The 25,659-nt window shown below is 40.0% G+C and overlaps 2 protein-coding genes and 1 long non-coding RNA gene across 3 annotated transcripts; 1 reads left to right on the top strand and 2 right to left on the bottom strand.

Moving 5' to 3' along the window:
• Positions 1–7,439: 7,439 nt before the first annotated feature.
• LOC109633616 (uncharacterized) lies at positions 7,440–11,876 on the bottom strand. Its single transcript, XR_002203007.2, has 3 exons — positions 11,559–11,876; positions 10,451–10,963; positions 7,440–9,896 (listed from the first exon to the last, which is right to left on the bottom strand). It is a non-coding gene; the product is annotated as an uncharacterized lncRNA (long non-coding RNA).
• A 1,982-nt stretch (positions 11,877–13,858) lies between these two features.
• Positions 13,859–14,665, top strand: LOC109633821 (dual specificity protein phosphatase 18-like). The gene has a single exon (XM_020093936.2). The coding sequence runs from the start codon at positions 14,004–14,006 to the stop codon at positions 14,547–14,549; it is 546 nt and encodes a 181-aa protein (XP_019949495.1). The 5' UTR covers positions 13,859–14,003; the 3' UTR covers positions 14,550–14,665.
• A 633-nt stretch (positions 14,666–15,298) lies between these two features.
• Positions 15,299–22,865, bottom strand: tgoln2 (trans-golgi network protein 2). Its single transcript, XM_020093935.2, has 5 exons — positions 22,029–22,865; positions 20,381–20,636; positions 17,636–18,615; positions 17,107–17,190; positions 15,299–17,005 (listed from the first exon to the last, which is right to left on the bottom strand). The coding sequence occupies exons 1-5, from the start codon at positions 22,074–22,076 to the stop codon at positions 17,000–17,002; spliced, it is 1,374 nt and encodes a 457-aa protein (XP_019949494.2). The 5' UTR covers positions 22,077–22,865; the 3' UTR covers positions 15,299–16,999.
• Positions 22,866–25,659: the final 2,794 nt, after the last annotated feature.

Raw genomic sequence — 25,659 nt, 5'->3', positions numbered from 1 at the left:
CTCACTCCCGTCTGCGTTCCCCCTGCACTCGCCCTCTTCCCAAAAGCACTGAATGCAGGAGGGAGGAATTCCTAGGCCTACTGTGAACTTGAGAGAAACATCGAGTGAAATAAAAATGGTAAAAAATGACAGAAGAGAGAAAGACAGATTCGTAAGAAGTGTTAATGATGTTACAGCCTTTATGGTAATCATGGTTTACCTGGTATGTCCTGCTGTGAGGCTAGAATTATGAACTCAATCATTGTCTAGGTCATCAGGGAGTTATATAGAAAGAGAGGAAATGAAGAAAGAAAGAAAGAAAGAAAGAGATATTCAACATCTGTTCTGCAGCTGGGAGTATTTCTAAGGGTCAACAGGAGAAAAAGGAATTAAACACGAGGAGGAGGAGGAGGAGGGGACGCATGGAGAAGGCTGCGAGAGAAGAGAAACACAGGATCCAAAATGGCTGGATCTGATTAAAATGGCAGTAGTAAAGAAGCACCTTACTATTTACACAGTCGTGTTAGCCTGGTTCAACTTTCATGTCGTGGTAAACTGTAGATGAACTGCACTTGTTGACGTTAATGATAAAATCAATTTTTTAGATACACTGGAGTAAAGTTTCACAGTATATTTTCAGCCTGTAAATACATGTGCTCATATAACAGCAATCTGTAGATGCTGAATGCAAAATCAAAGTCGCCATCCTTGTCGCCAACGTCCTTTTTCAGCGCAAAGAGTAAAAAAGGGCCACATACACTTGCAGAGTATAGGGACCCAGCCCAGAACTTGGCTGAGCTGCTCTGTAACTCCTACAGGCCCTGACAGTAATCAGGAGGAGAAGTGAGTGCTGAGGAAGTGTCAACAGAAACAAACCCTGTGCTTCGTTTAGGCCAGATTGAACTGATAGCTCATTGCCAGTGACATAATTTAGATGAATGGTGGGTGCAATCCATCAGAGGAGTATCGCTGGTGTTGGAGAGAGGAGGGGGTGCGACCCTCTCTGTGCCTGGCTGCCAGTCGGGATCCCATTACCTTACACCTGTTAACAACACCAATCCCCTTGTATAAACAGTAAAGTGATCCTTTTATCGAAGGCGGAGGGACAGAAAGAGACAGACGGAGAGAGAACGAGGCGGAGAGAGAATGTGGAGAATGTGAGAGGAAAGAGCCGAGAGGACAGATGAAGCAGAGGAATAAAGAAATGTTTTCTTGTTTGGTTTCAGAGAGACTAGCACCTCTGGACATGATGGATGAACCTGAGGTCTGGAGAGACAAGTCATGGACAGATGGCTCAGATACACACTCCACAAGTCCAGCACAGCTGCCTCCAGACTAAAGCAAGAGGGACATCTAGTGGTGGAGAGTGTAGCTACATCTGAACTACACATTCCTCTATCCTGATCTGGTGGAAACTTAATCCAAAATTTAGCTAATTAACATGTAGTGAAAAAATACTCCAACAGGGTTTTCTATCTCAGTCTTCAGATAGAAAAAACTCTTTGTCACTTTTAAAAATGTCCCCAAACAATGAAAACATGATACGTATATAACATTCAGTGTGACAGTTATATCACAATTTAATAAAACTGAGCTCTGCTGACTAAGTAGTGTGTATGCAATTGTTCTTTGGCTGAGAATATAGTATCCCCAATGTGCTAACAATTGTATGGGATGCTATATGTATGTATGTATATAGTGAGCATTAGTTGAAATCAGTCAGTTTAAGAGGAGCAAGAGACGAACATACTGTATGTCCCAGTCTTTGTGTAGAAACAGTTGTACATGTACATTTCATTATAGGACTTAAAGGTGGACATAAAGTGCAAAACACATCAATAGCAAATAAAAAACACAACGGCAGGAAGCTGCAGGAATGACAGGGACTGTTAATCGACAATGTCCACTGCTGATTTTGACGTATGTCTTTTTAACAGCAAAATGTGTTTTGCCAATTTGTTTTGTAATTTGTTGTGTTTTGTGATTTGCACTTCAGGCCCACTGTACAGAAGATATTGTGACATTTAGTTCATTACTTCAACAGTAATCTTCAGTTTTTTCTCCTCCACATTCAATTGTTGTGTGTCCCCAGCCAATCACATTGCAATTTAAAATACTTTTTTTTTTCTATTATCCTTCAATGAATTGTGCAGAAAAATATAAAGAAGTGCTGGGTAAAAGCATTTGCGTCAAGCAGTAGGTTAATTGCCCCTTTTCAGACGGTTAAAAATAATGGCCTGAAAATCAAAGGCTGTCCAAAAATGTGACTAAATGACCCTCGTATAGCTGTGGAGAGGGTTTATATTCATCACTGAACAATGATGAGAGTCAGAGAATAACACAGCTGTAGCCTGGCAGGCTTTCAAAGGCTACATTTAACTGTTTCACACCTGAATACGCCACAGGTACCTGCATGCTTTCATCCTGATTGTTCAGTTTTCAACGTCAACTTGATTTATTGTTGGGGGAAGCATAAGACAGATAGTTGTTTCTCAGAGAGTTCTCTTCAACTTTAAGAGCGTCTCATCCTCTGTGATAGAGGTGTTGTGTGAACACTGTTCAGAAACAACACTGACTATGTGTTTCCATCTGTTCAACTTTTCCTGTTATGAAAGATCTACTCCTTGTTTTGCAATGGATTCCTTTTCAACATGTTCCTTGATTTCTCAGGGAATGATTAATGGATTTTAATGAAAAAAATCTGGTATTTTTAGTGGGTTGATATTTATGAGTGTGTGCAATTTAGTGCAGATCAGAATAAAAATCCGGATCTAGTGAATTTAAATGTGGTTTCATAAGGGGACTGTTGGGCCTTGTGGGAGGTATGAACTCTATTGAGTGATGCTCTAGTTTTCTTTGTTTATAAGTGCAGCAGTGATCTGGTTAGACGTGCTGTTATATTTTGACAGGCAGGCTAGCTGTTTCCCTTTGCCTCCAGTGTTTGAGTTAAGCTAGGCTGCTGGTTTCAGCTTGACAGTGTGGTATCAATCTCAACATGCCAGCAGTTTCCACCGAGTGGTTTTTTACACTGCACGTTCATTCATGAAGCCACCAGGCTTTTTGAATATTATTATGTGATGATGGTGTAATGCCACTTTCTTGTTTGGTACAAACCTGCAGGAACCATGCAATTGTTAAGCTCTATTAGTGTTTGTTCTAAATTTTGGATTTACATAATCAACTAATTTCTTTCTCATCAGTCCACAGTGTTACTTATCAATGAGTTTGTGTAAATTTCAGTGTGTGGAGGCAGAAATAATGCAGCCAACTACTTCTCCCATCCTCCTCCTCCTCCTCCTCCTCCTCCCTTCTCTCTCCCTCACTTTTCACTCTCACATTGTGTCTCAAACGAGTCACGTCCATCCAGCAATTATTATGAAATTAAAGCTATTTTCCATGGCCGATGTTTGCCCTGGTAATAACCACGCCGAGATAGGCTTCATTCATTTAGCATTTTAGTTCAGCTCAATTCCTGTCGCATTAGCAAGAGGAGAAAAATCAGTGTCACTCAGATATTCTGCTTAATGGTTTGGCGATGGCCTGGCCTTTCTTTCTCTCTCTTTCTCTCTCGCTCCTTTTCCTCTCGCAATCCTCCTAACCCTATCTCCCTGCCAATTATACTGTTTAATCTATATGTAGATAATGGTGTCCAAGACCTCCCTGTTGAAATGTCAGGTGTGAAGAGGTTATTAGCTAACTTTTAATTACTGTCCATCATTTACCGTCCAGCAGGACAGATTGGCCCTCTTCGACTGTCCGCTTATCTGCTCTCTGGATGTTGGCTGCAGGCGGGGAAAAGAAAGACATTTAGGAAGCACAGGGTCTCTGACTTAATATCACAATTTTCACACCATTAACAGGACTCAGTGTTTGGAGGAATGACACTGAAGCGAGGAGGAAATAGTGTGACCAAGTGGATCAGGTGTCAAATAGTTTAATGGAAGCCCGATCTGTGTTTAAATAGTTTAATGGAAGATGATTTTAAAGTTTAGAAGCACAAAAGGGGGGAAGGATGTGACGCAAGAAACAGCGGAGAAGAAAATAGCTGCAGTAAAATATTCCACAAAACTCTAATACAAGTTTGAAGGTCATTTTTCAAGAAAAACCTGTGCTGTCAGATTTTCCAAAATACAACATGCACATTGTGTTGCTAGCGTCAGGTCAGTCCAGGGATCTTCTGTCAGTCTGAAGAACCTGCACCTTGCTGAAAACAAAGATCGCCCTGTTCATAGAAATTAGCAACATTTCCCACTTCTTTCAATGTTTTAAAAGTCTGCAAACCATTTTCGTGAACTCCCCCTGCCCTCATGTTTAAAGCCACTATTGTACATTTAAAGAGCTGCAACCCTTGACCCAAATTCTGCTGCTCTCCACATCCCTTCCCTCCCATACTTGTAGTGGGGCCCAAAATAATATGAGAACCGGCCACAAGTCCTGTGTGCTTTTGTTATGTCGAAGACTGCAAGAGCTAATTTTATGATGCATGGAGAAATATGCAACATCTTTTTTAATGAAAATAAAAGAAACTTCGTTTTGTTGTAAGAATACATTTTTAGGAAATCAACATTCCTAAATTCAACATTGTGCGGTCTACAAGAAGTGACACAACTTTTAGTAGGATACATGTTTTGTGAGATACAATTCTGGCATTTTATTATTTACTGAGGCGTTGTTTCAGTGGCATTTGTAAAAATGCTTACAGTTGATATTTTGCAACGCTGTATTGCATAGTAAAAATAATAATAAAAACACCCATATCCTCTGTTCATAAGATAATTTTAACAGCACTGAGCACACAGCAGGCCTAAATAAGACATGCCCCCTAAAAGTAGAGAATCTCAACCATGTCATTTGCTCTCGCCTTCATTCTAACTAGGAGGCAGAAACACATATAAACACACACACCTGCAGGGAGAGAAATCTTTATTCAGGCCTTGAACTGCCTTTGAGGGGATTTACTATTTTAAACTCTGCAGGGCCAGGCGCTGCTGAAGTGTGTGTGTCTTTCTGAATATAGACACAGGTTTCATGGCTCTGTCTTGCAGTGAGAAGGAATGAAGTTATTTTCTAGAGACGCTGACGTCTTAAGCAGAAATATTTATCCCCAATAGTAGACGTATCAGGGAGACCAGGCTGATGAGTCCTACAGAAGGTTGACAAGTTAACAATTGAACTGCCATCACCACATCTCAGCTGTCCTTCCAAAAGGGAGAATTACAATCTCACCACATCACAGTGGCCACATACCAAGAGTCTTTATGTGGAGCTACCTGATTGGACAAATATATCCAGCAGTGGATGAAGTACTCTGATATTTCACTTTATTCAAATTAAAATACATTGAAAACTGTGCCTATACTGCATATTCAATACAAGAACAACACAGACTCTGGACAGACAAGAAAGCTGCAGGTGATGCCACTGAATATTAGTCAGTGTGCTGCAGAGCCACTTCCTGGTTCTGTCTGTCTGGACAGCACAACTAAATAAATGTGTATAATGGTGTTTTTTCATGTTTTGCACTTTTTCATATGAGCAGGATATATGATTAGCTTGTCCTGCACTTCCTGGTGGACTGTGTGTGTTACAAGATGTTTTTTTTCATGTAAATCTGTGAACAAAAATAAAATGTAAAAATGTTGTCTGTATTTATCTTGCACTTTTCTGGTCTTGATGACTACTCAAAGCTCTTTTCACTGCAGTTTTGCAATTCAGCCGTTCACACAAACATTCATACAGTGCATGTAAATAAATGTGATTCTCTTCAAATGAATAACATCTGCCGACACCGCTGCAGAGAGAAATACTTCCCATGAAGGTTTTTTCTTCTTGTCCTTCCCCATCTTTTACAGCTTACAGACAAATTCCACTGGAGGCAGTGAGCTACTATTCCAGTAGACGTCCTGCCTGTGATGGAGGCTCTGTTTACACAGAGCTGGATCACACACATAAACACACACACACATGTGCACTGTGCTCAGAGATTCCTCATTTCACTCAAGGACGCTCTTAAAATTTCCGAGACGATAGCCTAATTGTGAAAATATTTCTTGTCACATTTTTTTCACATCTTCGAGTCTCTATCTAGGCCACAAATATCTCTGTGGCCTCCTCGTCCCTGTAGAGCATTGGTGTGTTTTCAAAACTAACCATCCACCGGAGAACATCATTAAGCCGATTAATGTTTTTCATCCCAACAAACATCCCTTTGAACTGGAGTTTGTGTGATATTTAAGACGTTAAGTGGAGCCTCACTGTACTGTGAAGGGTTTTGTGGGTGTTAAGACTCTGCTCTCTGAGCTCTGTGGTGAATTACAGCTGACCCATGAAGCCCTGCACTCCTTCGGAACCCCCCCCCCTCATCTGGATCATATCGAGCTTAAATGAGGGGCAGTGCAGAGTAGACCCTTGTCTGTCTGACACAAGCGAAGGATGAAGGTTCACTGAGGTGTGTGTGTGTGTGTGTGTGTGTGTGTGTGTGTGTGTTATACTAAATGATTGACATTTAGTTGGAGCATAACAACCAGAGTCAAAATTATTCACGAGAAAGAGAAAAAGTACTTGTAATAAATACATCAGTAGGTTTTATTGGTTATGGCTGTACAAACTTTGGCGACTCAAATGTTATTGGACACTTTATGCTCTGCTTGTGACCTTTGACCCTTGTATCTCAACAGACAAGGGATGCAAATAAACGACCATCATGTGTCATACTTTTATTTTGAAAGTCACCTATGTGGCTTAAACTAATGGGTAGTTTTAACCATCAACATTCAATTTGATCAAAACAGTATGAGAGCGTGACACCGGTGCAAACCTTTTTCCAGCAGCTGCAGAAAATCCAATAAGCAAGAAGAGCTCATATTGCACCAAAACAATATCAAATCGTGATGAGTTGCTGCCCCCTGCTGTCACAATGCATCCATGACAAATCTAAAATCATCCTAGTGATGTGAAGCCATACGAACCAGGACAAAATTATTTTTTAAAAGTTTAAATAGATTGATTCAGCGTTGACACATGTAACTGCATCAATTGTAAACATGAACAAACCCTCAAACTCTTACCACTCTTACCAGTTCATTTAAATATCAATGTATCCAGATATATGTGTATGTCACAAAAGACAGAACCTCTTACTTGGAAGAATCTCACTCAAGACCCAAGAGGTTCCGAGATCAAACTTAGATACAGACAAATTAAATTTTTTCAATGACACAATCCTTGTTATCAGTATGAGAGTATTGCTGTTGTTAAAGGTTTAGTGTCTGACACAAGCCCTTTCCATGTGTGTGTCTGTGTGTGTGTGTGGGGGGGGGGGCAGTAATCATGTGTCCGGATGATAAAGCAATCAGGAGTGAGGATGTTGTTCTGGTGGAATATTTGGCTGCACGGGACCTTTTGCATTACACTTAGGTGGTTGCAGTTATAATAGAGACAATATAAAGGAAAAAAACATGTTTTGTTTATACGTGTTTATTACAAAGGTTTATCATAAGACAACTGATGCATTAGCAATAAGGTATAAAAATATTTGTATACATTGAACTCATTTTTCTTTACATGCCATGATGCATTCACATGCACAGGCTGATTGTTATAACTGAGATTTAGAGGCATCTTAACGCTCACTTTGTTTGAAAGATTAATACTGGAAACATTTGGTTCTGATGAATATGGTTACATTTCACATTCTGCGCACACACACACACACTCACATGCTCTTCTGCGCTCACACTTACACACACACACACACACAGGCACATTCAATCCTGTCATGAATTCATAAATTATTAACTCTGTTAGTACATTCAATAAATAATGCAACTCCTCAAAATCAGGCTGCTTCACTAACTCTCATCACAAAGTGAGTTAGTAAATTTAGTTGTTGTTTTTGTTAGATCATTAGTTTATTAGTGGGTTAGTTTGTTAGTTTGCAGAGAGCTGTTAAAACGCTCTTCGGGTTAGTAACTGTTAACTTTAGGTGATGTTAGTAACAACTCTTGCTGAGCTCAGTCATCAGGACTCGTAGTTTTTAGTCATACGGCTCACTGCACTAAATCATGACACCACAGAGGATATTTAGGATAAATGTTTCCATGCAATGTGATTTTAAGAACATCCCTGGTGCTAATATAGATCTGATCTGATAAAAGAAATTAAGAAGGAGACATCAGGACTGAAAGAGTTTCAGTCAGGGAGAACAGGTGTTAGTAAGAGCGTCAGGCGGGTCTTTACACCCTCGCCATTGTTAGTATCAACACCATAAGGAGTTAGTAGTGGAGCTGAGGTTAGCTTGCCTTGTGTGTGTCACTGCACAACAAGCCAGACACTCAACTGCACAGGTTGACCACACAGTCACAGACACGAAGCTGCTCTCTGAATGTTTGAATTCAGCCTTCACAGTGAATAACCAGTGACAAATCCAGTGGAATCAGATGAGAGTCAGCTTCAGTTAGGTGTGTGGTCAACCCATTCTATACCAGCAGCTGCGTCTGCTCCTCTTATCATTTCGTGGTTAATAACATTTCCCTTCCCATGTCCTGAAACCCTTCTTGACTCGCTCACTTTAACGGTTTTTTGATTTTTTTTTTTTTCATTAATAATTCATCTGAAGGTGGCCATCTGTAGAAGGATTGCAGGATCATGAGAGAGGAGTGTGTATGTATAAAGCAGAGGGTTAGTCAGTGGGTTAGAGAGGAACCAGGCCAGCCATCAGCATTCAGAGGACAGGTTAGTAATCTTCATTAGCACACATTAGTACTGTTAGATATTAGTGAGATACTGTTAGTAGTACGATCCAGACCTGGGTAAAAAGCTATTTGCACATAATTATTAGCATTTGATGTCATTTGCTTAAGCATCAGATGACGGGGCTGCAGGCATCCGAGCAGTGTAATTAATGCCAGCAGGCGTCGTTTAGAAAACTACACACCATTAATTTCCAGCAGCATTCTTGTGATTATCTAAATCACAATCACTGGTTCTTCAATGAGGTTGTAACAAATGCTAAGAATCATTTGTAAATATTTTTTTATCCCTTTGTTACATCCAGTGGCTTTTTTGGTAAAGAAGGTTTTCAGCTATGGGGAAATCACAGTAAAGCAGTTTATAGTTTCAGGCCCAGTACAAATATCAGACAGACAAACACACATGCACAGTTACGAGGATGAACACACACAAACCTGATTAGAGCACATGCGTACACACAAGTGCACTCACACAGACACACAAACACACCCACTCTGACAGTAAAAAAAACTTCTGTGTAAAGTAACTCAACTTAAAAGGATTCAAGACAAACAATGACATACTGTGTTAATTACACTTTGTAAAATGTGTGAAAACCATTCTCACACACTAAGAATATTATTAATGTATTAAAATATATTCTGGATCTGGCACAGAGACATGCTTGCTTTGTTGAGAAGACACACAGGACAGCACTGTTGTTAAAAGTGTCTCCCACATGGGTGAGAAGCGAATACAGCGTTAGACAGAGTAACCAAGGTAACAGCGGGAAGAGGTCACTGCACATGGCAGCTGAAGAAAGCGAGCGTGACGCGTTCGATCGCTGCAGTGATCAGCCAGAAGTGAGAGCGGGGGCGGATGAAGCTGTACTTGGTATTACTCACAGCAGGGGATGAGGGGGGACAAATACAGACGATCGAGGGGTGACAAAAAAAACCTCAACGCTCCAGCAAAACAATTTTTCATATGAAATACCTTCCTGCTTAATCTGATCATGCTCACACTGACTACACCAACGAGCGGTGGCATTTTTTTTAACTCTTCAAAGTTGCGTTCACTGATGCACAAAGGTGGCAGAGATTTTCTGTCAGTGGGGGGAACACTCCAACATGGATCCTCTCCGTCTGAAGGTGCAGGAGAGCAGTGGTGGCATCGTGCATCGATCACTGTGGGAAAAGTGACACTGTTACAGTCACGATGAAATGAAGAAGGAAGAAAGTGAACACTGATGTGCTTCACATTCCTGTGGACTACTCCTACAAGACGTGCTTTAAAAGACACATTTCTGCTGCAGTCTTACAAATATGCAAACACTTTTTTACAGGATAATCCTGCATAATGTCGCATAAACGAATCTGAAAAGTAGATTATGCTAATCTGATTTGGTCATGGTCTACACTTTTAGGTTGGTTTATCTCCACTCTTAACCATAATCCTGGAAAGGAGAGTGGCATATAGCAGAAAATATGGCAGCAATTTAACACATAACTAATCTCTCATGTTCCATCTGTTCCCCATTTATCTGCACTCTCAGCCAGCACAGGGGCTTAACACACATATATACACAGGGAGGGACACACACTGTATGTGGGCAAAACCAAGATAAGATTCCATAGAAATGGGCTCTGCGGTTTATATTCATCCAAAACCCTTATATAACAAGTCACGCTGTAAAGTGAAATAAAACAGGGGAATAAAAGTCACTGTGGTGTAAATATACCTGGAGATCATTTACCAGTCTTTTTGGTTTGCAGCACAGCAGGGGGGGGGTGCAATGTCGCCAGGTTAACAATGAGGTCCAGGGTGAGTCCCGATCTGTTCTTTCTTCAGTGTAACTGGAGAAGAACACACAACACAAAGCAGCAGAAAAGTGGGACGCAACCCAACTGTCTTCCTATGTTACCCCAGGGAATGGCTCTTCTCTCATTTCTCCCTTTTATTTACAGACAACAGGGATGAAATACACCCAATCTTAAATGATGTATCACTTGAAATAGGTTTAATTGATCTCATTTATCTTACTGATTTGACAGAGTTGCCATTAAAGTCTCCTGTGAATGTGCCTGTGATTAACTTCCCTCATGATGTGAATAAAGATAATCCAGCCAGTACACATAACCTGTCATGCTGTTGGTTCCCATGTGGATCCTCCTGGCGTCCTGAAAGGTGACCTGTCGGCAGCTCCGCAGATAAATACAGCGTCATGTCCGTGCAGCAGCGTCCACAAGGTTACCTAAATAAGTAAAAGCATAAAGAATGAGTGTTTGGACCATAGCTGATCGTAGACATCTGTAGTTCTTCTATGCTTTTTCCATCACATTTTTTGCTAAGTTGCCTTATATTGACCCAGAAACTAAAAATTACATATTTTCACATAAGAATACAACTTCAGACTATGGCTATAAGGTACAAAAATAGGTCACCGCAGCTGCAGCCCATGCTATATGCTAAAAGAACACAATCTATTTGATGAAAGCCTATGTAGGCTAAGCTGTAGCCTACGACTGCCTACAGCAACTAGATTTAACAGATCGTATATCTAAACATGGCATGATTCCACCACAGATTGTTTTTCCATAAAAAAACAATTTAATATTCATAAACCCCCCCAAGGGTGAGACAAGACATTCTCCTCACACCAGGCCCTCTGCTGCAGGAGGGTAAATGAGTAAATGTTTATCCAATCAGGGGACTGAAATCCTCCAATATGATAAACTTTGATATTAAGCACAATAAAGAAAATGGTGAATTTTAAAAAAAGAAGAGAAGTAAAATGAACCACAGGGTTATTTTCATTCTCCTACATGATTACCAAATTCATCACGCACCTGTCCTGCAGCATCACGGTGAAAAAGAAACCACATCTTCCTTCTCTTCTTCTGTTTTCCATCCTGGCAAAAAAAGGAGCGGTGTAACACGCAAACACACGCAAATCTGTGTGCGTGTGTGCAGTGAAAGGCGACTGTTCGCACACACACACTAGCATGTTCCGCGGCTGAGCGTCGTCTGTGTGTCGGTGGAGCCCACAGCAGCGGATGTGGGAGTGCCAACAACAGCTGCGCACTGACTGACGGGATGGTCCAGTCCTGGGTAAACAGGGAGAAGTGGAAACGGAAAACCCCCGAGACAAAGAAAATGGATGGAAGGTGTCACAGAGAGAGCGAGAGAGAGAGAGAGAGACGTGCTCCACCACTGAGAGAGAGAGCACAGGACTGCATGAGCCGGTGCTCTCTCGCTCTCCAGCTGCTGCCTCTGCCACAGGTTTTACGCTCTTTTGTATGCGCGCCCTTCATCCACCATCTGTGTTTCCAGGGCAACAGAGGAGCGACCGCCTGCAGCCACCAACACCACCAGCAGCAGCAACAACACCCCTGTGCTGCTGCTGCTGCTGCTGCTGCTGCACTTCTACTGAGACACACTGTGACATAACTCACGTCTTAACTTCATTATCCACTGGTATCTGTACACACACACACACACACACACACACACACACACACACACTACAATCACAGTTTCATTGTGACTCAGTGATGCTCCTCATGTTGTAAGAGAAGAGCTTGAAAGTGTTGTGTAGGGGTTTTAATAATAATAGTAATAATAACGAGAAGAAAATGAAGAAGTAATTTGTGTGGAGATAGCAGAACAATATAATGTGTGTAATGAACATGTGAAGACTTTTGTCATATATATATATATATATATATTAAAAGATAATGTATAATATTTTAATTTCTCCCTTTACAATACTTTGGAGTTTTGTATGGTGTTCTTTGGCCAGAGGGTGGTGCTAGAGGAAAGAACATTAGAGTGAGTTATTCCAGGTGATTTGGGGATATCTTGTGTATGAGTAAATCATGATACTGTGTTGTTATGTGGACATCAGAATAATGGAATGAACTAAATAAATAAACTGACCTCTGAAATAATGACATATTTTTAAAAAGCTGAAATAATGTCAATATACAACTGAATTTAACAAGTTAGTGAGGCACAATGACAACAGCTAATGATCATACACTGGGCTACATGCCATTTAACTGTGGAATCACAACACCCAAAACAGGCTGCATCGACGCACAACAAAATACTCTCTAAATGGACGCAGTGTTGGTTTGGGACTTGGTGAGGCCTCTGACATGGAAGTGGATGTGAGAGTCTGGTAAAGAGATGTAGTTCATCTGTTTTAGTAACAGAGTCTTTCACATATTATTGCTCACATTTCTGTTATTGAATTAAACACAATACCAGGCTATGTCGCTTACGTAATGCGACATCTATTCTCTTCACAGATCAAATTGCTTGAATCACTGAACACTCTGATTCAGTTCTTTTAGAGGTTTGAAGACAACAGACATACGTGACAGTGTGTGAAATGCTGTTGGAAACAACTTTCTCTCAGTGAGCTACGACCAAAAATACATTGTGGCTTTGATCAATATATCAGTTGTATTGGAAGTATTATAATCAGCCAGATGATTAAGTAGGCTTAATTTAGCTATGTCTTCTTTGTTATTGTTTTATTTAATGGTTTTGTATTCATGTGTGTCTCTGCAGTAGCAGACACCCTGTAGGACAGTGGTGTTGTTCATTCTGACCTGAAGACAGAGAATACAGTGCTATGTGAGGCAGTCAGAGGGAAAGTAATGTTTGCACTATGGAGTTTGTAGTAGATGTTGACGTGTACTTCACGACCTCAGGGACGACAATTCAACCTCTGCGTCACAGCTAGGTTTAAATCTGCAAAGCTCATCTTTTACCATGACATTGGCCAATAATGGCAGCAGGTCAGCTGGTGTTCCTGCTGCCAAAGTGAAGCAAAGTGGATGGCAGAGAATCAGGAAATTCTTTGCAGGGTAATAAAGAGCTTGTTTGGAGGAAAAGATCATGATACAGGCCAAGTGTAGTGGAGAATCTGGCTGCCGGGTGTGAATGGTCGTTCTTAATCATTGTTGAGCTCCCTTTATTTAAATATTAGCATATTTTTTATTCATAGTTTGGCATAGCATCAATAAAAAACAGTCATACTAAACATCTGAAATGGAACTAGGTCAATTTATGAATCACTAATGTGTTTCTGTTTCTAATTAAAAGAAATGAGAATAAAAGTCATCCAGCAGGGGGCGACAACGTGTGTGCGTACACAGGGTTTGTCCGTCCAGACTTTCCTTACCAGTGCCAGACTGTCCCGCGCAGTTTCATCACAGAGCGTCGGTGGATCTACAGACGACAATAGACTGTGTGGGTGGATCCCATGCGGTGGATCTGTGTTTATGAGTCCGTCTGGTCCCGCAGGTCTGTCGGGCCTGTGTCAGGTCACCGATCACCTCTACCTCAGTAATGGCCGAGCGGCCCGAGACTCCGCTCAGGTCAGTCGGTGTAAGATCACTTGTATCATCAGTGTTACAGAGACCAGGTGGAGCTGTCCTCCTGCTGCCGGGGTGGAGCACATCCACATCCCGCTGTCCGACTCCCCGGTGTCCCCTCTCATCGATCACTTTGACCGGGTGTCGGACATCATCCAGCAGACAGCGGACGGCGGAGGCCGCACGCTGGTGCACTGTAACGCGGGCGTGAGCCGCTCCTCCGCGCTGTGCATCGCCTTCCTCATGCGGCACCGCGGCCTCTCTCTCCTGGAGGCCCACGGCACCGTGAGGACCTGCAGACCCATGGTGAGGCCGAACACGGGCTTCTGGAAGCAGCTCATCCGCTATGAGATGGTGCTTCGCGGGTGCAACTCCGTCCGAATGGTGGCCTCGTCCATCGGAGAGATACCAGACATTTACGAAGAAGAGTCCAGGAATGTGACGCCACTGTGAGGACCTTTTGTGTGTGTAAAAATCTGTACATATACTGTGTGTGTGGAAATAAATACACGATGTTTTACAACTTTCACAATGATGTTCTATTAAAACCAACACATACTGAAAAAGAACAGTGGTTTCTCGCCTCTTGCTTTCTGACCCCTGAAAAGTAACAGGGGACACTGAGAACATTGTGGATGTCTGAGTTATCAGTTAGAACAGAATTTCTTAATCCATTTATTTTAAATTAAACCAGTTTTAGGATCAAATAAGGCAAATTATAATTTTAAAATTGTGTTATCAGCATAAAAACATCATCAGTCAGCACTGATAATTACTCTTTAAAAAAAAAAACGTTCTACAAATCTGAAGTAGATGATTACAACCTGTTGTGCACAATCAATAAGCAAAATATTTTTATATGATGAACTTAAGTTAAATTTCTATTGATAAAAATCTATTGGTAATTATTTTATTTCCCAACCCTAGAGAAATTTGTTCTTCTTTCCAACCACATCAATCATCTCATAACCTCTTACTTTTTTCTTAAAACCCTTTGGATGACAAATTGTACATTGATACCACAAATATAAATGTTTGTAATATATAGCCATAGACACAGGAGTTTTTGCTTGTACTGGATACTTTTATACACCATTGTATTGGTTCTTATATTCAAATAAATATCTTAAAACACATGGTCAGAACTTGAATTAGTGAAGCAGCTGTGACAGTGAAGGCAGTTCAGGAATCCAACTCATCTGTGACCCGAAAGTACAAATAGGATTTATTTTGGAATCTATAGTCTTCTTAGTTGGCTCAGAAATTAAAAATTTCAAAGGACAGCAGGATTTTTTTCTAACAAAATGAAATAAACCTTATGTTTAAGATATTTAGCTGTGTAAGGTCATTAAACATTTAAAGTTTTGGCCAAACTGTATGGAAGAATGACTCATATTCAAACTTTGCAGATTTTACAATAAAATATATTTCTGGGACATACTTTGATTCTGCCAAGACAAAACGGGGAATGTATACTTTCAACACAGCAGGCCTTCCATAGGCTAGGACCACCAACCCAGTAAAAACCACAGTATTCATTTATGAAACAGGCACATTACAAGAGTCAAACACCGATTCACATAAAACGTAATTTGGCACAAGTCAGCTTTAAACATCAACACAAATCTACTCAAGAGGAAAGTTTAAATATAATGTATTAGTGGTCAACCTGTATATCCCCAGAGACGCATCTTTTTTCCAAAGTGCACAGCAATACAACTGTTGGCTAGTTTCTTCTTCCAAGTCGCCTTTTTGATTAAAACCCATCGCCCTGACAGCAGTTATAACTTAAATTCCTTCCCTGTATTTAAATCGACTGGCTCAAAATTTTGGGAAATTTGCTTGATCATTTTCCTCTGAAGATTGAGACGAGCAGATTGATACCACTCATGCCTGCTCACTAAAGATGAAGCTCCAACTAGCAGAGGGCTAGCTTAGCTTAGCATAAATCCCCCTACTTCTTAATTGATCTTGACACAAGGCCTTTTGTAAAAGTGCAACACTTTAAACACATAAGTTCTTGTTTGGAGTAAACAAAACAAATATACCAAGTGACCTGGAAGGCAGATTGTGTTCCTTTCTCTTACAGAAATTCCATCTTTATGCTAAGCTAAGAGGCAGCTGTATTAGAGCTATATTTACCAGGAAGCTATGAGAGAGGTGTTGATCTTTTCATCCCACCTTCAGCAAAAAAAGCAAATGAGCATTTTTTTTAAAAGAAACTATTACTTGAAGCAAAGATCTTCTTTTTTATCTGTCGGAATGTTTGCAAATCAGCCTTTAAGAAGCTGAAGTGGACAAAAACTGTGCAAGCATCTGAAAATAAAGGTTGCTTTTACATTCATCGGGCCAACACCATAGGGTTGTGTACAGAAATCCCATTGTGTTACTTTTATACATCTGAACTGAACCTCTACATTTTATCTAAGAGACATCTAAAACATCTGCACAGACATTTTACACACCTGATACTTTACAAAGATTCAAATGGCTTATTTATGTACACAGTGCAATCACTCATGTACTATACAAAGAAGGCTGGAATCCAAACAGCTCATTTTTTATCTGCTACTGAAATAACCTGAGTCGGGTCAAATTATATGATTGCCTCAAAAGTAGAATAGCGACGCTCGTGCAAAAACAACATGCTTTTTTTTTCTTTTTTTTTTTCCAAACCTTCACTGCATTTCACTTCGTCCCTCAATAAGGCAACAATGTAATCTGCATAGTCATGCATTAAGCATCTAAAAAAAAGGTACAAAATAGAGCAATTAACACAAGGTGAAATCAACACGGAGTACACCCGAGAAAATATCTAATCCAACGTCCGCTCACCCACTACTCAAAAAACCCATAGTGCAAACAGCTGCTCCAGGTAAAAGCCTCATAAGAATGACATCAGGTCACAGCTGAAAGACAATGCAGAGAATTCATAAATCACAACTTGGTTGATGACAGTAGATTAGAGAAGTAGAATGAAAAGTGTGGGTAGGTTATATCATCAACTCACCTCCTGTTCCAGCTTGTGGTATTCTGTTGAATTATGTCGACGTGAGGATCTGGATCTATTTCCCTCCAGAAGAAAGGCAATTATCTAAAAAACAGAGACAGAACATTTTTTGTTTCAATCTGCAAGCCTAGTCTTCAAAGAAAATGTGAATTTATACATCCCTGCATTTGAGACTATCGTTGAGATTTTTACGAATGCCTTCTTAGTGCAGATTTTCAAAAGTTTCTGTGTATCTGTGTGTACATAACATAGGTGACATCCCAGCTTACTTCCTGTATGCCCAATGTTCCTTAGTGTAACGAGTGTGAACCAGAAACAATAAATACTGTATATATCACATTGGTTGAAACTGTTGGGGTCTAATTACAAGTTTTGTAACAGAGCTAGTGCTATATTTTAGTTTTATAAAATTCCATTACATCTACTGATGTTGAAAAAAGAATACACAGGCCACAATGGTTGATCCAAATGCGGTATAAGTAACTTCAGAGTGGTCTTAGTGGAAACAAATGATGTAGGGGCCGAGTACCTTGCGCTTGTTGTGGTAAGCGATGTAAAGCACTGCCACCAGTGCAGCTGTAGAGACAAGGTAGGCAAAGAAATGACTGCTCTCTGTCCCGTCCCCCATTCCAGGCAAGTTGAACTGACGTCTGTCTTCTTTTTCTCCATTATTTCCATCTTTTTCTTTGTCTAGACCTTCCTTCCTGGTCTCTCCTGTTTTTTCTACTTCATCTGGTTTTTTATCAGTTTCTACTTCTCCTGGTTTTTTATCAGTGTGAACTTCTCCTGGTTTTTTATCAGTGTCTACTTCATCTGGTTTTTTATCAGTGTCTACTTCTCCTGGTTTTTTATCAGTTTCTACTTCTCCTGGTTTTTTATCTGTGTCTACTTCATCTGGTTTTTTATCAGTGTCTACTTCATCTGGTTTTTTATCAGTGTCTACTTTTCCTGGTTTTTTATCTGTTTCTACTTTATCTGTTTTTCTATCAGTTTCTACTTTTCCTGGTTTTTTATCAGTTTCTACTTCTTCTGGTTTTTCATCAGTTGCTCCTTTCTCTGTTTTTTTATCAGTTGTATTTTCCTCTAGTTTTATTTCTTTGTCTCCTTTTCCCCCCCCATTATTATCTGATGTTTTTTTGGCATTCAGGATAGACTTTTTTGTGGGGCTGTCATCTTGCACTCCTGTCTCTCCTTCATTGGTTTTCTCTTTGCCTTTAGACGTTGGATCACTGGGTTTCTTTTTGTCCGTTTTTTGGTTTTCATCCTCCTGACTTTGTGTTTTTGTGTCAGGCAGTTTTGTCTTGGACTGAGTGTTGTCTGCAGACGTCTCTTCACGTTTCTCCATCTTGGTTGAAATGTCAGTGCCGTGTGCCTGATGTTCATGTTCCTCATCAGTGACACCAGTTAACTTTGCATTCTCCTCAGCTGCTGTCGATTTGATGTTGCTTTGTTGATGATCAGGTGGGTTTTGTTTCATCGTGTCTGTAAGAGCAGCCCCATCATTTATTGCTGTAAGTAAATCAAAGAATATTTTAAGAATCACATGAAAACACAAAACACAGACAACAAAGTAATCTAATAGTAAAAGCAATAAATGCTGCCATTTTCTGCTTGCTTGACTTCGTTACTTCAACTATTTTCCAACTGTAACCTACTGAATATTTGTCCCACCTTATTATTAATGTCCTCTGTTGTCTTGTTCTTGTCAGCTTCCCCCATTTTATCAAATTATCTTGGATTATTGGATTATTGGATTATCTGACTGGATTATATGCGGTAATAAGCATAACACGAAGGCCATGACATCAGTGCAAAGGAGGTAGCCTCTGCACGCTGCAAAACAGCTTGGTAATATGACAGCTCCAGACAGGCTTCATAGAAAGAGGAGTCACTAAATGGTATGAAGAGTATAAATGTGAGATGTAATTATATGGTGCGGCTTTTGCAATCACCAGATTTCTACACAGACCTGTAGCAGATTTTGAACCATCTTGTTGGACACCACGATCATTCATCCCTCCAGCACGGTTCCACAGACTTGAACGTATAACATTAAGATGCACTGATGCTGTTCTGGCAGCATGTTGTGTTCCAACACTTTACTAAGACAAATGTTGTTTTATGTTGCTCCTTTAATTCATCACTCATTTATGTAGTTTGTATACGACTTGATTTATTTAAAAAAAAGACAGGTACTCAGAAGAGTAGACAAGAAGACGTTTGAGAATGACGTTAAACAAAAGGTATGCTACTAGACGAGAACCGAGCACATTGCATGCATGGCTGCTTTGTGAAGTTGAATATTTTATCAAACAATCGCATGCACGATGAGGGCAGAGCGGGACAGCAGACATTTTGATCAAACTGAGCTTTGTAAATGTAACAACAGTGTACTCTATTAAATTGCATGAGTGTACATGTACTCTGAATATGACAGCCTGGGTCTACCCATGTAACACACAGAATCGTTTACCCAAAGTTCATACACCACTGATCAAACCCTGGATAGTAACCAGGCAAAGCACAGAAGCGTCCTGTGAAAAGGTGTTCGGGAAAGCACAATGTCAACTGAGGTGCGTACATGCATTATTCACTACTCTTGTGACCACATCTTGGTGAGGGTCAAATTCTAGTTTTAGAAGATTCATTATTTACACATATGTTGTCCTCCAAAATCCCTCCAATTAAAAGGTAAGGCCAGGTTTCACAATAAGAGTCCTGGCATGTAGTTAAGCAGAGGTGTAGGAACTTGGAGGGAAAGGTTTTATGAGGAATGTATGGTAGGAATGTGGTTGGCAGTTTGATTCCCTGCCCCTCAAACTGGAAATATTTAAATTAGATCATTCATTTTATTTTATTTTTTTATGTTTTGCATGTTTTATCTGTGTGGGTCGTTCTATATACTGGTGTGTTTGTAGTTTTGTAACAGGAAATAAAAGCAAACCACATGAACGGCTCCACTCATTTGGTTTTCTTTACGTTCCTTTTCACTCAAATGGTATTTAAGTAAGTAAGGGGGAGGGGGGGCTCCCGGAGTTTCTATTCAGTGACATCACGGAAACTGTCAAACGAACCGATGTTGCGTTAACTCCACTAATCACTGATGGTGAAAGAGGCCTCCGTGCTTGGATTAACCTCACACGGTCTGCGTAGTGTCAGGATGCTGCTGTCCGACATTAGCTCCATTAGCTTACGCGGGTGATTAAACCAAGGATTTCTCTGACGAGTGAATCTGAAGGAGGAAGAAAAACCATCGAAACCAAACTCCACTCACCTGAGACCGAGCACAAACACAGAGACACCGCGATGAGCAGGGAAAGCGTCTTCATCGTGTCCAGACACCAGAGAAAACTCGGACAGTCCAGTCTGTCGCAATGTCTCTGCCTCGAAACCAACACGACACAATCCGCGTTGACAAATCCGGCTCGACAGGTTGGAGGGTTTGACAAGTCCTGTTCCTGCTTCCGGGTACAAGCGAGCCCGTTCTTCTTCTGCTGCTCAAAACACAGAACATAAGGCTCTGCTGACACCTGCAGGCGGAGAGGAGCCATAACAAGAACCATGGAGTCACAAACACAAAGACACACCGGCAAAGAAATACAAAACAGAAACACAAGAGAATATAAAGAAATATATCTAACAAGTTACAAATGAATTTGAGTGAAAAAGACAATTAACCTACAAACGTTAAACGTTGCATACATTAATTTTTGCATGTTTTTTATTTTGTGTGGAAGAAATTCTTGATATGTAGACTATCACTCTTTTTCCTTCAAAGATATTTTATGGTTTTTTATGGTTTGTGAACATTTATATTTGGTAGATCTGTTTGTAACCATCGGCAACAGATTCATGCAACAACTACTGGGTGGATGATCAGGAAACTTGGTGAAGGATGCGGTATGAGTCAGGGAAAAAAAAACATTTAATTCTGGTGCTTATCTGTTTTTTTCTCTCCCCACTTTCTTTAAAGGTCCAGTGTGTAAGATTTAGGTGAAATTTTTAATGTAGAATTATCCTCATGATGTTTTCACTAGTAAGTTCCATCTAAATTCTATGCATTGCAGTTTTCTTTACCCCAGAAAAGGTCCTTTAAATTTAAATGCTTAAATATTTACATCGAGGGGGTCCTCTCTACGGAGGCCACCATTTTTTTTTACAGTAGTCCAGACTGGACAAACTAAACACCTTTTGAGTTTTTATGAAAACTGAAGGTTGCCACGGGTTCTTTTTCATGTTTCGATGGGGAGGGTGAGGTGAGGGGTGTTCAGCTCAACATGAAATTTCAACACTAGATATGACTAAATTCTACACACTGAACCTTTAACACTGTGAGATCTGGGCATTGTCAACATTTCCATTGGTTCCTCAGAGAATAATTTATCTTGATGAAAAAATAGGCATATTTAGAAGAGTGATATTTATGAGTGTGTGTGATTTGAAGATCCAAATAAAAATCCAGATCTAGTGAGTTAGTGGTTTCACAGAGGGACTGTTGGGCCTTGACAGAGCTGTGCACTCTCTCTTCTGAGTAGTTCTAGTTTGCCAATAAATGAAGCTTCTTTTTCTTTTTTACTTGAAACTTCTATATCAAATGTTCCCATGCTGCCAAACACAACACATGGAAATGATCACCATTCCTTTCCCCCTCTCTCTTAATTGATTCAAAGTTTAAATTTACTATTAAAAGAACTGCATCAGAAACCAACAAAAACAAGTTTCAGTCAGATTCAAATACCAACACTGACTTTTACAATCTAATCCTAATTAAATAAAATTCCACTCCCACGAACCATCTCCAAACCTGAAACTAAGATCCACCAGTTTGGCAACAAGAAATCATTTAATATATCACGTTCTCCCAAGTCAGCAGACAGATCTTGCAGCTGTTGCCCACGTGTAGAGGTGGCAAAAGTACTCACATCTGATGGTCTGTCACTGTCCTGGCAGAGCACCAAGAAGACAATCATACTTGACGATCTACAGGAAGTAAAAGTCGTAACAAGGTTTCTGTAGGTGAACCTGCATGAACCTGTAATGAGGGATCATTACCAGCAGTGGCAGATTTAGCAATTTGGGGGCCCAAGGCGAACACAGGCATGGGGCCCTCTGCATACGTTGTTCTCCACCTTTTCCAATCCTTATTTATCTAAGAAGGTTCTGCTTGTAACTTCTTCCCAACCCAACAAAACATATTAAGTTTAACAAATGCGCTCATAGTAAAATCTTATTTTCATGAACAATATGATCCCTGTATAATAAGAATGAACCCTATTGTCCATTCACATGGAAGATGTGTCATCTATAACCTTGGTTTTCAGCAGGATCTCTGATTAAGTTGATGATTGGCCTCGGTCATATCTTGTTTTAATTAAGTGAGAAGATAACACACAAGGAAATAGGAGGTCAATTATGGAGTTACAGAAATAATAACTTTAAATATACTTTTAAAAATGATTAGATTACCATTTCTCTTTGTCTTTCTCTAACTAATAAACACTCATTACTAGTTATCAGGACCTGATCAGTACATGAAGTAACTCAGCGTGTGTTTGATTCCAGAGTTTATGAGGCTGCATTTAAACATCATGAAACACGAGCTTTGAGAGACGACACACTGTCAGGACCGGAGCAACAGGGATTCATGATCCGACACCATCGATTAATAACTTAACCCATGATCATCATCTAAACATTCCCAACACAGACGGAACAAATGAACTGAACTGATTCTCTCTCGTGTGGACTGACTCAACACTTCTCGTCAGTCTCTGTTTACACTCTGAATCACTTCCGTGGACACGGAATAGTCCATTATGGAGGGGGGTTGCAGAGACACTAGTTTCTTGTTACAGGCATTCTGGTGCCGTTCTAGCGTTTGGATTTTTAGGGAGAAATGATTAATTAACGAAAAAGTTCCGAAATAATCCATAACTTTATTAGGTTCTTTATGGGGCCCCTGGTAGTTTGGGGCCCAAGGCAATTGGCGACCTTTGCCTAATGGTTAAGTCAGCCTCTGATTACCGGTACAGCAGCCGAAAAATCTACTTAAGTACAGTTACAAAGTATTTGTACTTCGTTACTTCCCACCTCTGCCCACGTGATGGTGTTTAATTCTCCTAACAGAGAAGATGCAGAGTCCCTGTGTCTGCACATATACGCTGCACAAAGTAAAACAGAGCCTGCACATGGTAAAACAATGCATGTCTGCACATTCGACCCACTCGATTTATTTCTGTCTGTGAATCTTGGTACGGACAGGCATCCAGCCAGACGACACCATCACCTCATTATTTAGATGAATTTGAATGGCACATGTTGAAACAAAGGGAGATAAATATTTAGATTCAGATATACTGTATATGCTTCTGTATGTGAGGCTGACATCCTCCTATTGTTTCCACCCCCATTGTACAAACTGACATGGACTTGTAGAGGTAAAAAGGTGAATAATGTATGGGCATTATTTTAATCTATTATTATGAAGGGTTCTTTTGTCTCTTAGCACCACAGTGAGAGGGCCGCACATTAACATTTGTGTTGGTGCTGCCGCCCTCTGGTTAGACTCTGACACGACAGGGGTACTTACTCCAGAAGAGGTAGTTGTGTCAGTGTTTAACCTCATCAGCAGATGGCAGTGTTGATATATCAGAAAGAGCCAAGGGAGGATTGTAAAATATCCCATATTTAGAAAGAGTTAAGTAAAGATGATTAACATCAAACTCAATAAGCTTTGTTGCTGAGCACTGGTTGCTGTTACAACATTGTAGGAATCACAGTTGAGCCTGTGCTGCAGCTTTGGAACGATGAGATAATGATCCAAATGTTAATTGTAGGTGTTTTACATCTCAGCTGGGTGTGGGGGACCTGTGGGTCCATGTAATGAATATGTCTTAATTGTGGCAGCCTCTTTGACATTTGAAAAGTCCAATGATCCCTCTCATTCTTGACACACATTTGCATTTCCATCTTTAAGGTCAAATGGGTATGAATAATACATTAAGGAGGTTCTTAAGCTCACAGCCAGCCATACCTGGCTCCACAAAGGCACCAGCTGAGTCTTGCTAAGCTCAGTGAATGTTACAGAAACAATCAATTAATAACACTTTGGGAAACCACACGTGAAGCAAACACAGCATCCTGTTATTAATGGGAATATAAGGTCAGGGAGTCAGCGGCTGACATAGGATCATTACACAATAGTGTCAAGATGTGTAATTGTGTGGATTTAGACCTAATGATGCTGATGTGTGATTTTTTTCTGTGGTTGTGATTTTCTTTCTCCTTTTTTTTGTGAGATGACAGCTCTAGGTGCAATATTACGTGAAGTATAACATGGTTAACCTGGAATAAATTCAAGATCAAAAGAAGGCCCCCAAAAAAGAACCTTGGCAAGAGATTGGAAGAATTTAATGAGCAAAAATTAACATGTATTAAATCTGACCTCGTGCTTACATGGCAGATGTTGAGTGGATGTGAACCAGATCTGTTATTATGAGAGATAAACAGCCGCATGTTACATTCTGAGTGGATCATGGGGGCTTTCAGATAATATATATTATATTCCATTTCAAAAATATATTTGGTTTAAAACTGAACAAAATCAATGTGTATTAAAATCCTATTTGTTTATCTGCTGTGTAAAGGGTTTCTGCAGGTTTAAACAATTCAAACTTGAGACTTTTTAAGATCAAAATGAATGCAATTTAAGATCTATGTCAAGCACAATATGAAGGAATATCAGTGTCCCATAATTACTTACAGTATCCCATAATTGAAATTAAGTTGAAGCTAAATGCAATTTGTGACTATGGGCTGTACAAATCAAATTTGATTTGATTTCATGTGAAGTAGCGTCGTAGAGAATAACCCTGGAAACGATATCTTTCTAGCCACAGGCAGAGACAGTAGGTGTCCGTAGTCTTTCTCACAGCCAGCCGGTGGATTTTCTGAAGTATTTGTAGATATCTGTTATCAGTTGCATTTTGGTCTTGTTTGTATATTTATTACAGCGTGTTAATATATTCAACAAACTTTGACATAATTAAAACTTACCCATCTGTATTTAAGACCTGGAGTGTATCATTTCTTTAAATATTCAAGACTTTTAAGGCCTAGAATTCAGATATTTTAATTTGGGACTTTTAAAGAGCTTTTGAGAGCCTGCAGAAATCCTGTTTGTACGAGGATCAACCTCAATGTCAGCTGTCAGTTACCAGCTCCCTGTCTGTCCTGTAGTTAAATTACAGCCTGCTAATGTCTGTTATCATCCAGAAAGAAATACAACACACAGAGACATTACAAACCAGGCATGCTGCCAAAACATTTCTCGAAAAACCTAATTTTCAAAGTGAGTTATGACCATTGACATAATTAAGACATACCTGAATTTAAGTGTATTTAAGACATAGTGCATAATATTGTAACAGGCTGTTTAAGAGCTAAAATGTGATAAGGAAACCCTGTTTGTACTAACATTTAAAAATTGTGATAATCATGTTTTAACAGATTCCTTTCAATATATAAATAAATTATAGAAAAAAAAAAAACAAC

The sequence above is a fragment of the Paralichthys olivaceus genome, chromosome 4 (genome assembly GCF_024713975.1).
Source record: "Paralichthys olivaceus isolate ysfri-2021 chromosome 4, ASM2471397v2, whole genome shotgun sequence".
NCBI classification, from domain to species: Eukaryota; Metazoa; Chordata; class Actinopteri; order Pleuronectiformes; family Paralichthyidae; genus Paralichthys; species Paralichthys olivaceus.
This window is presented reverse-complemented; position numbering and strand designations above follow the sequence as displayed.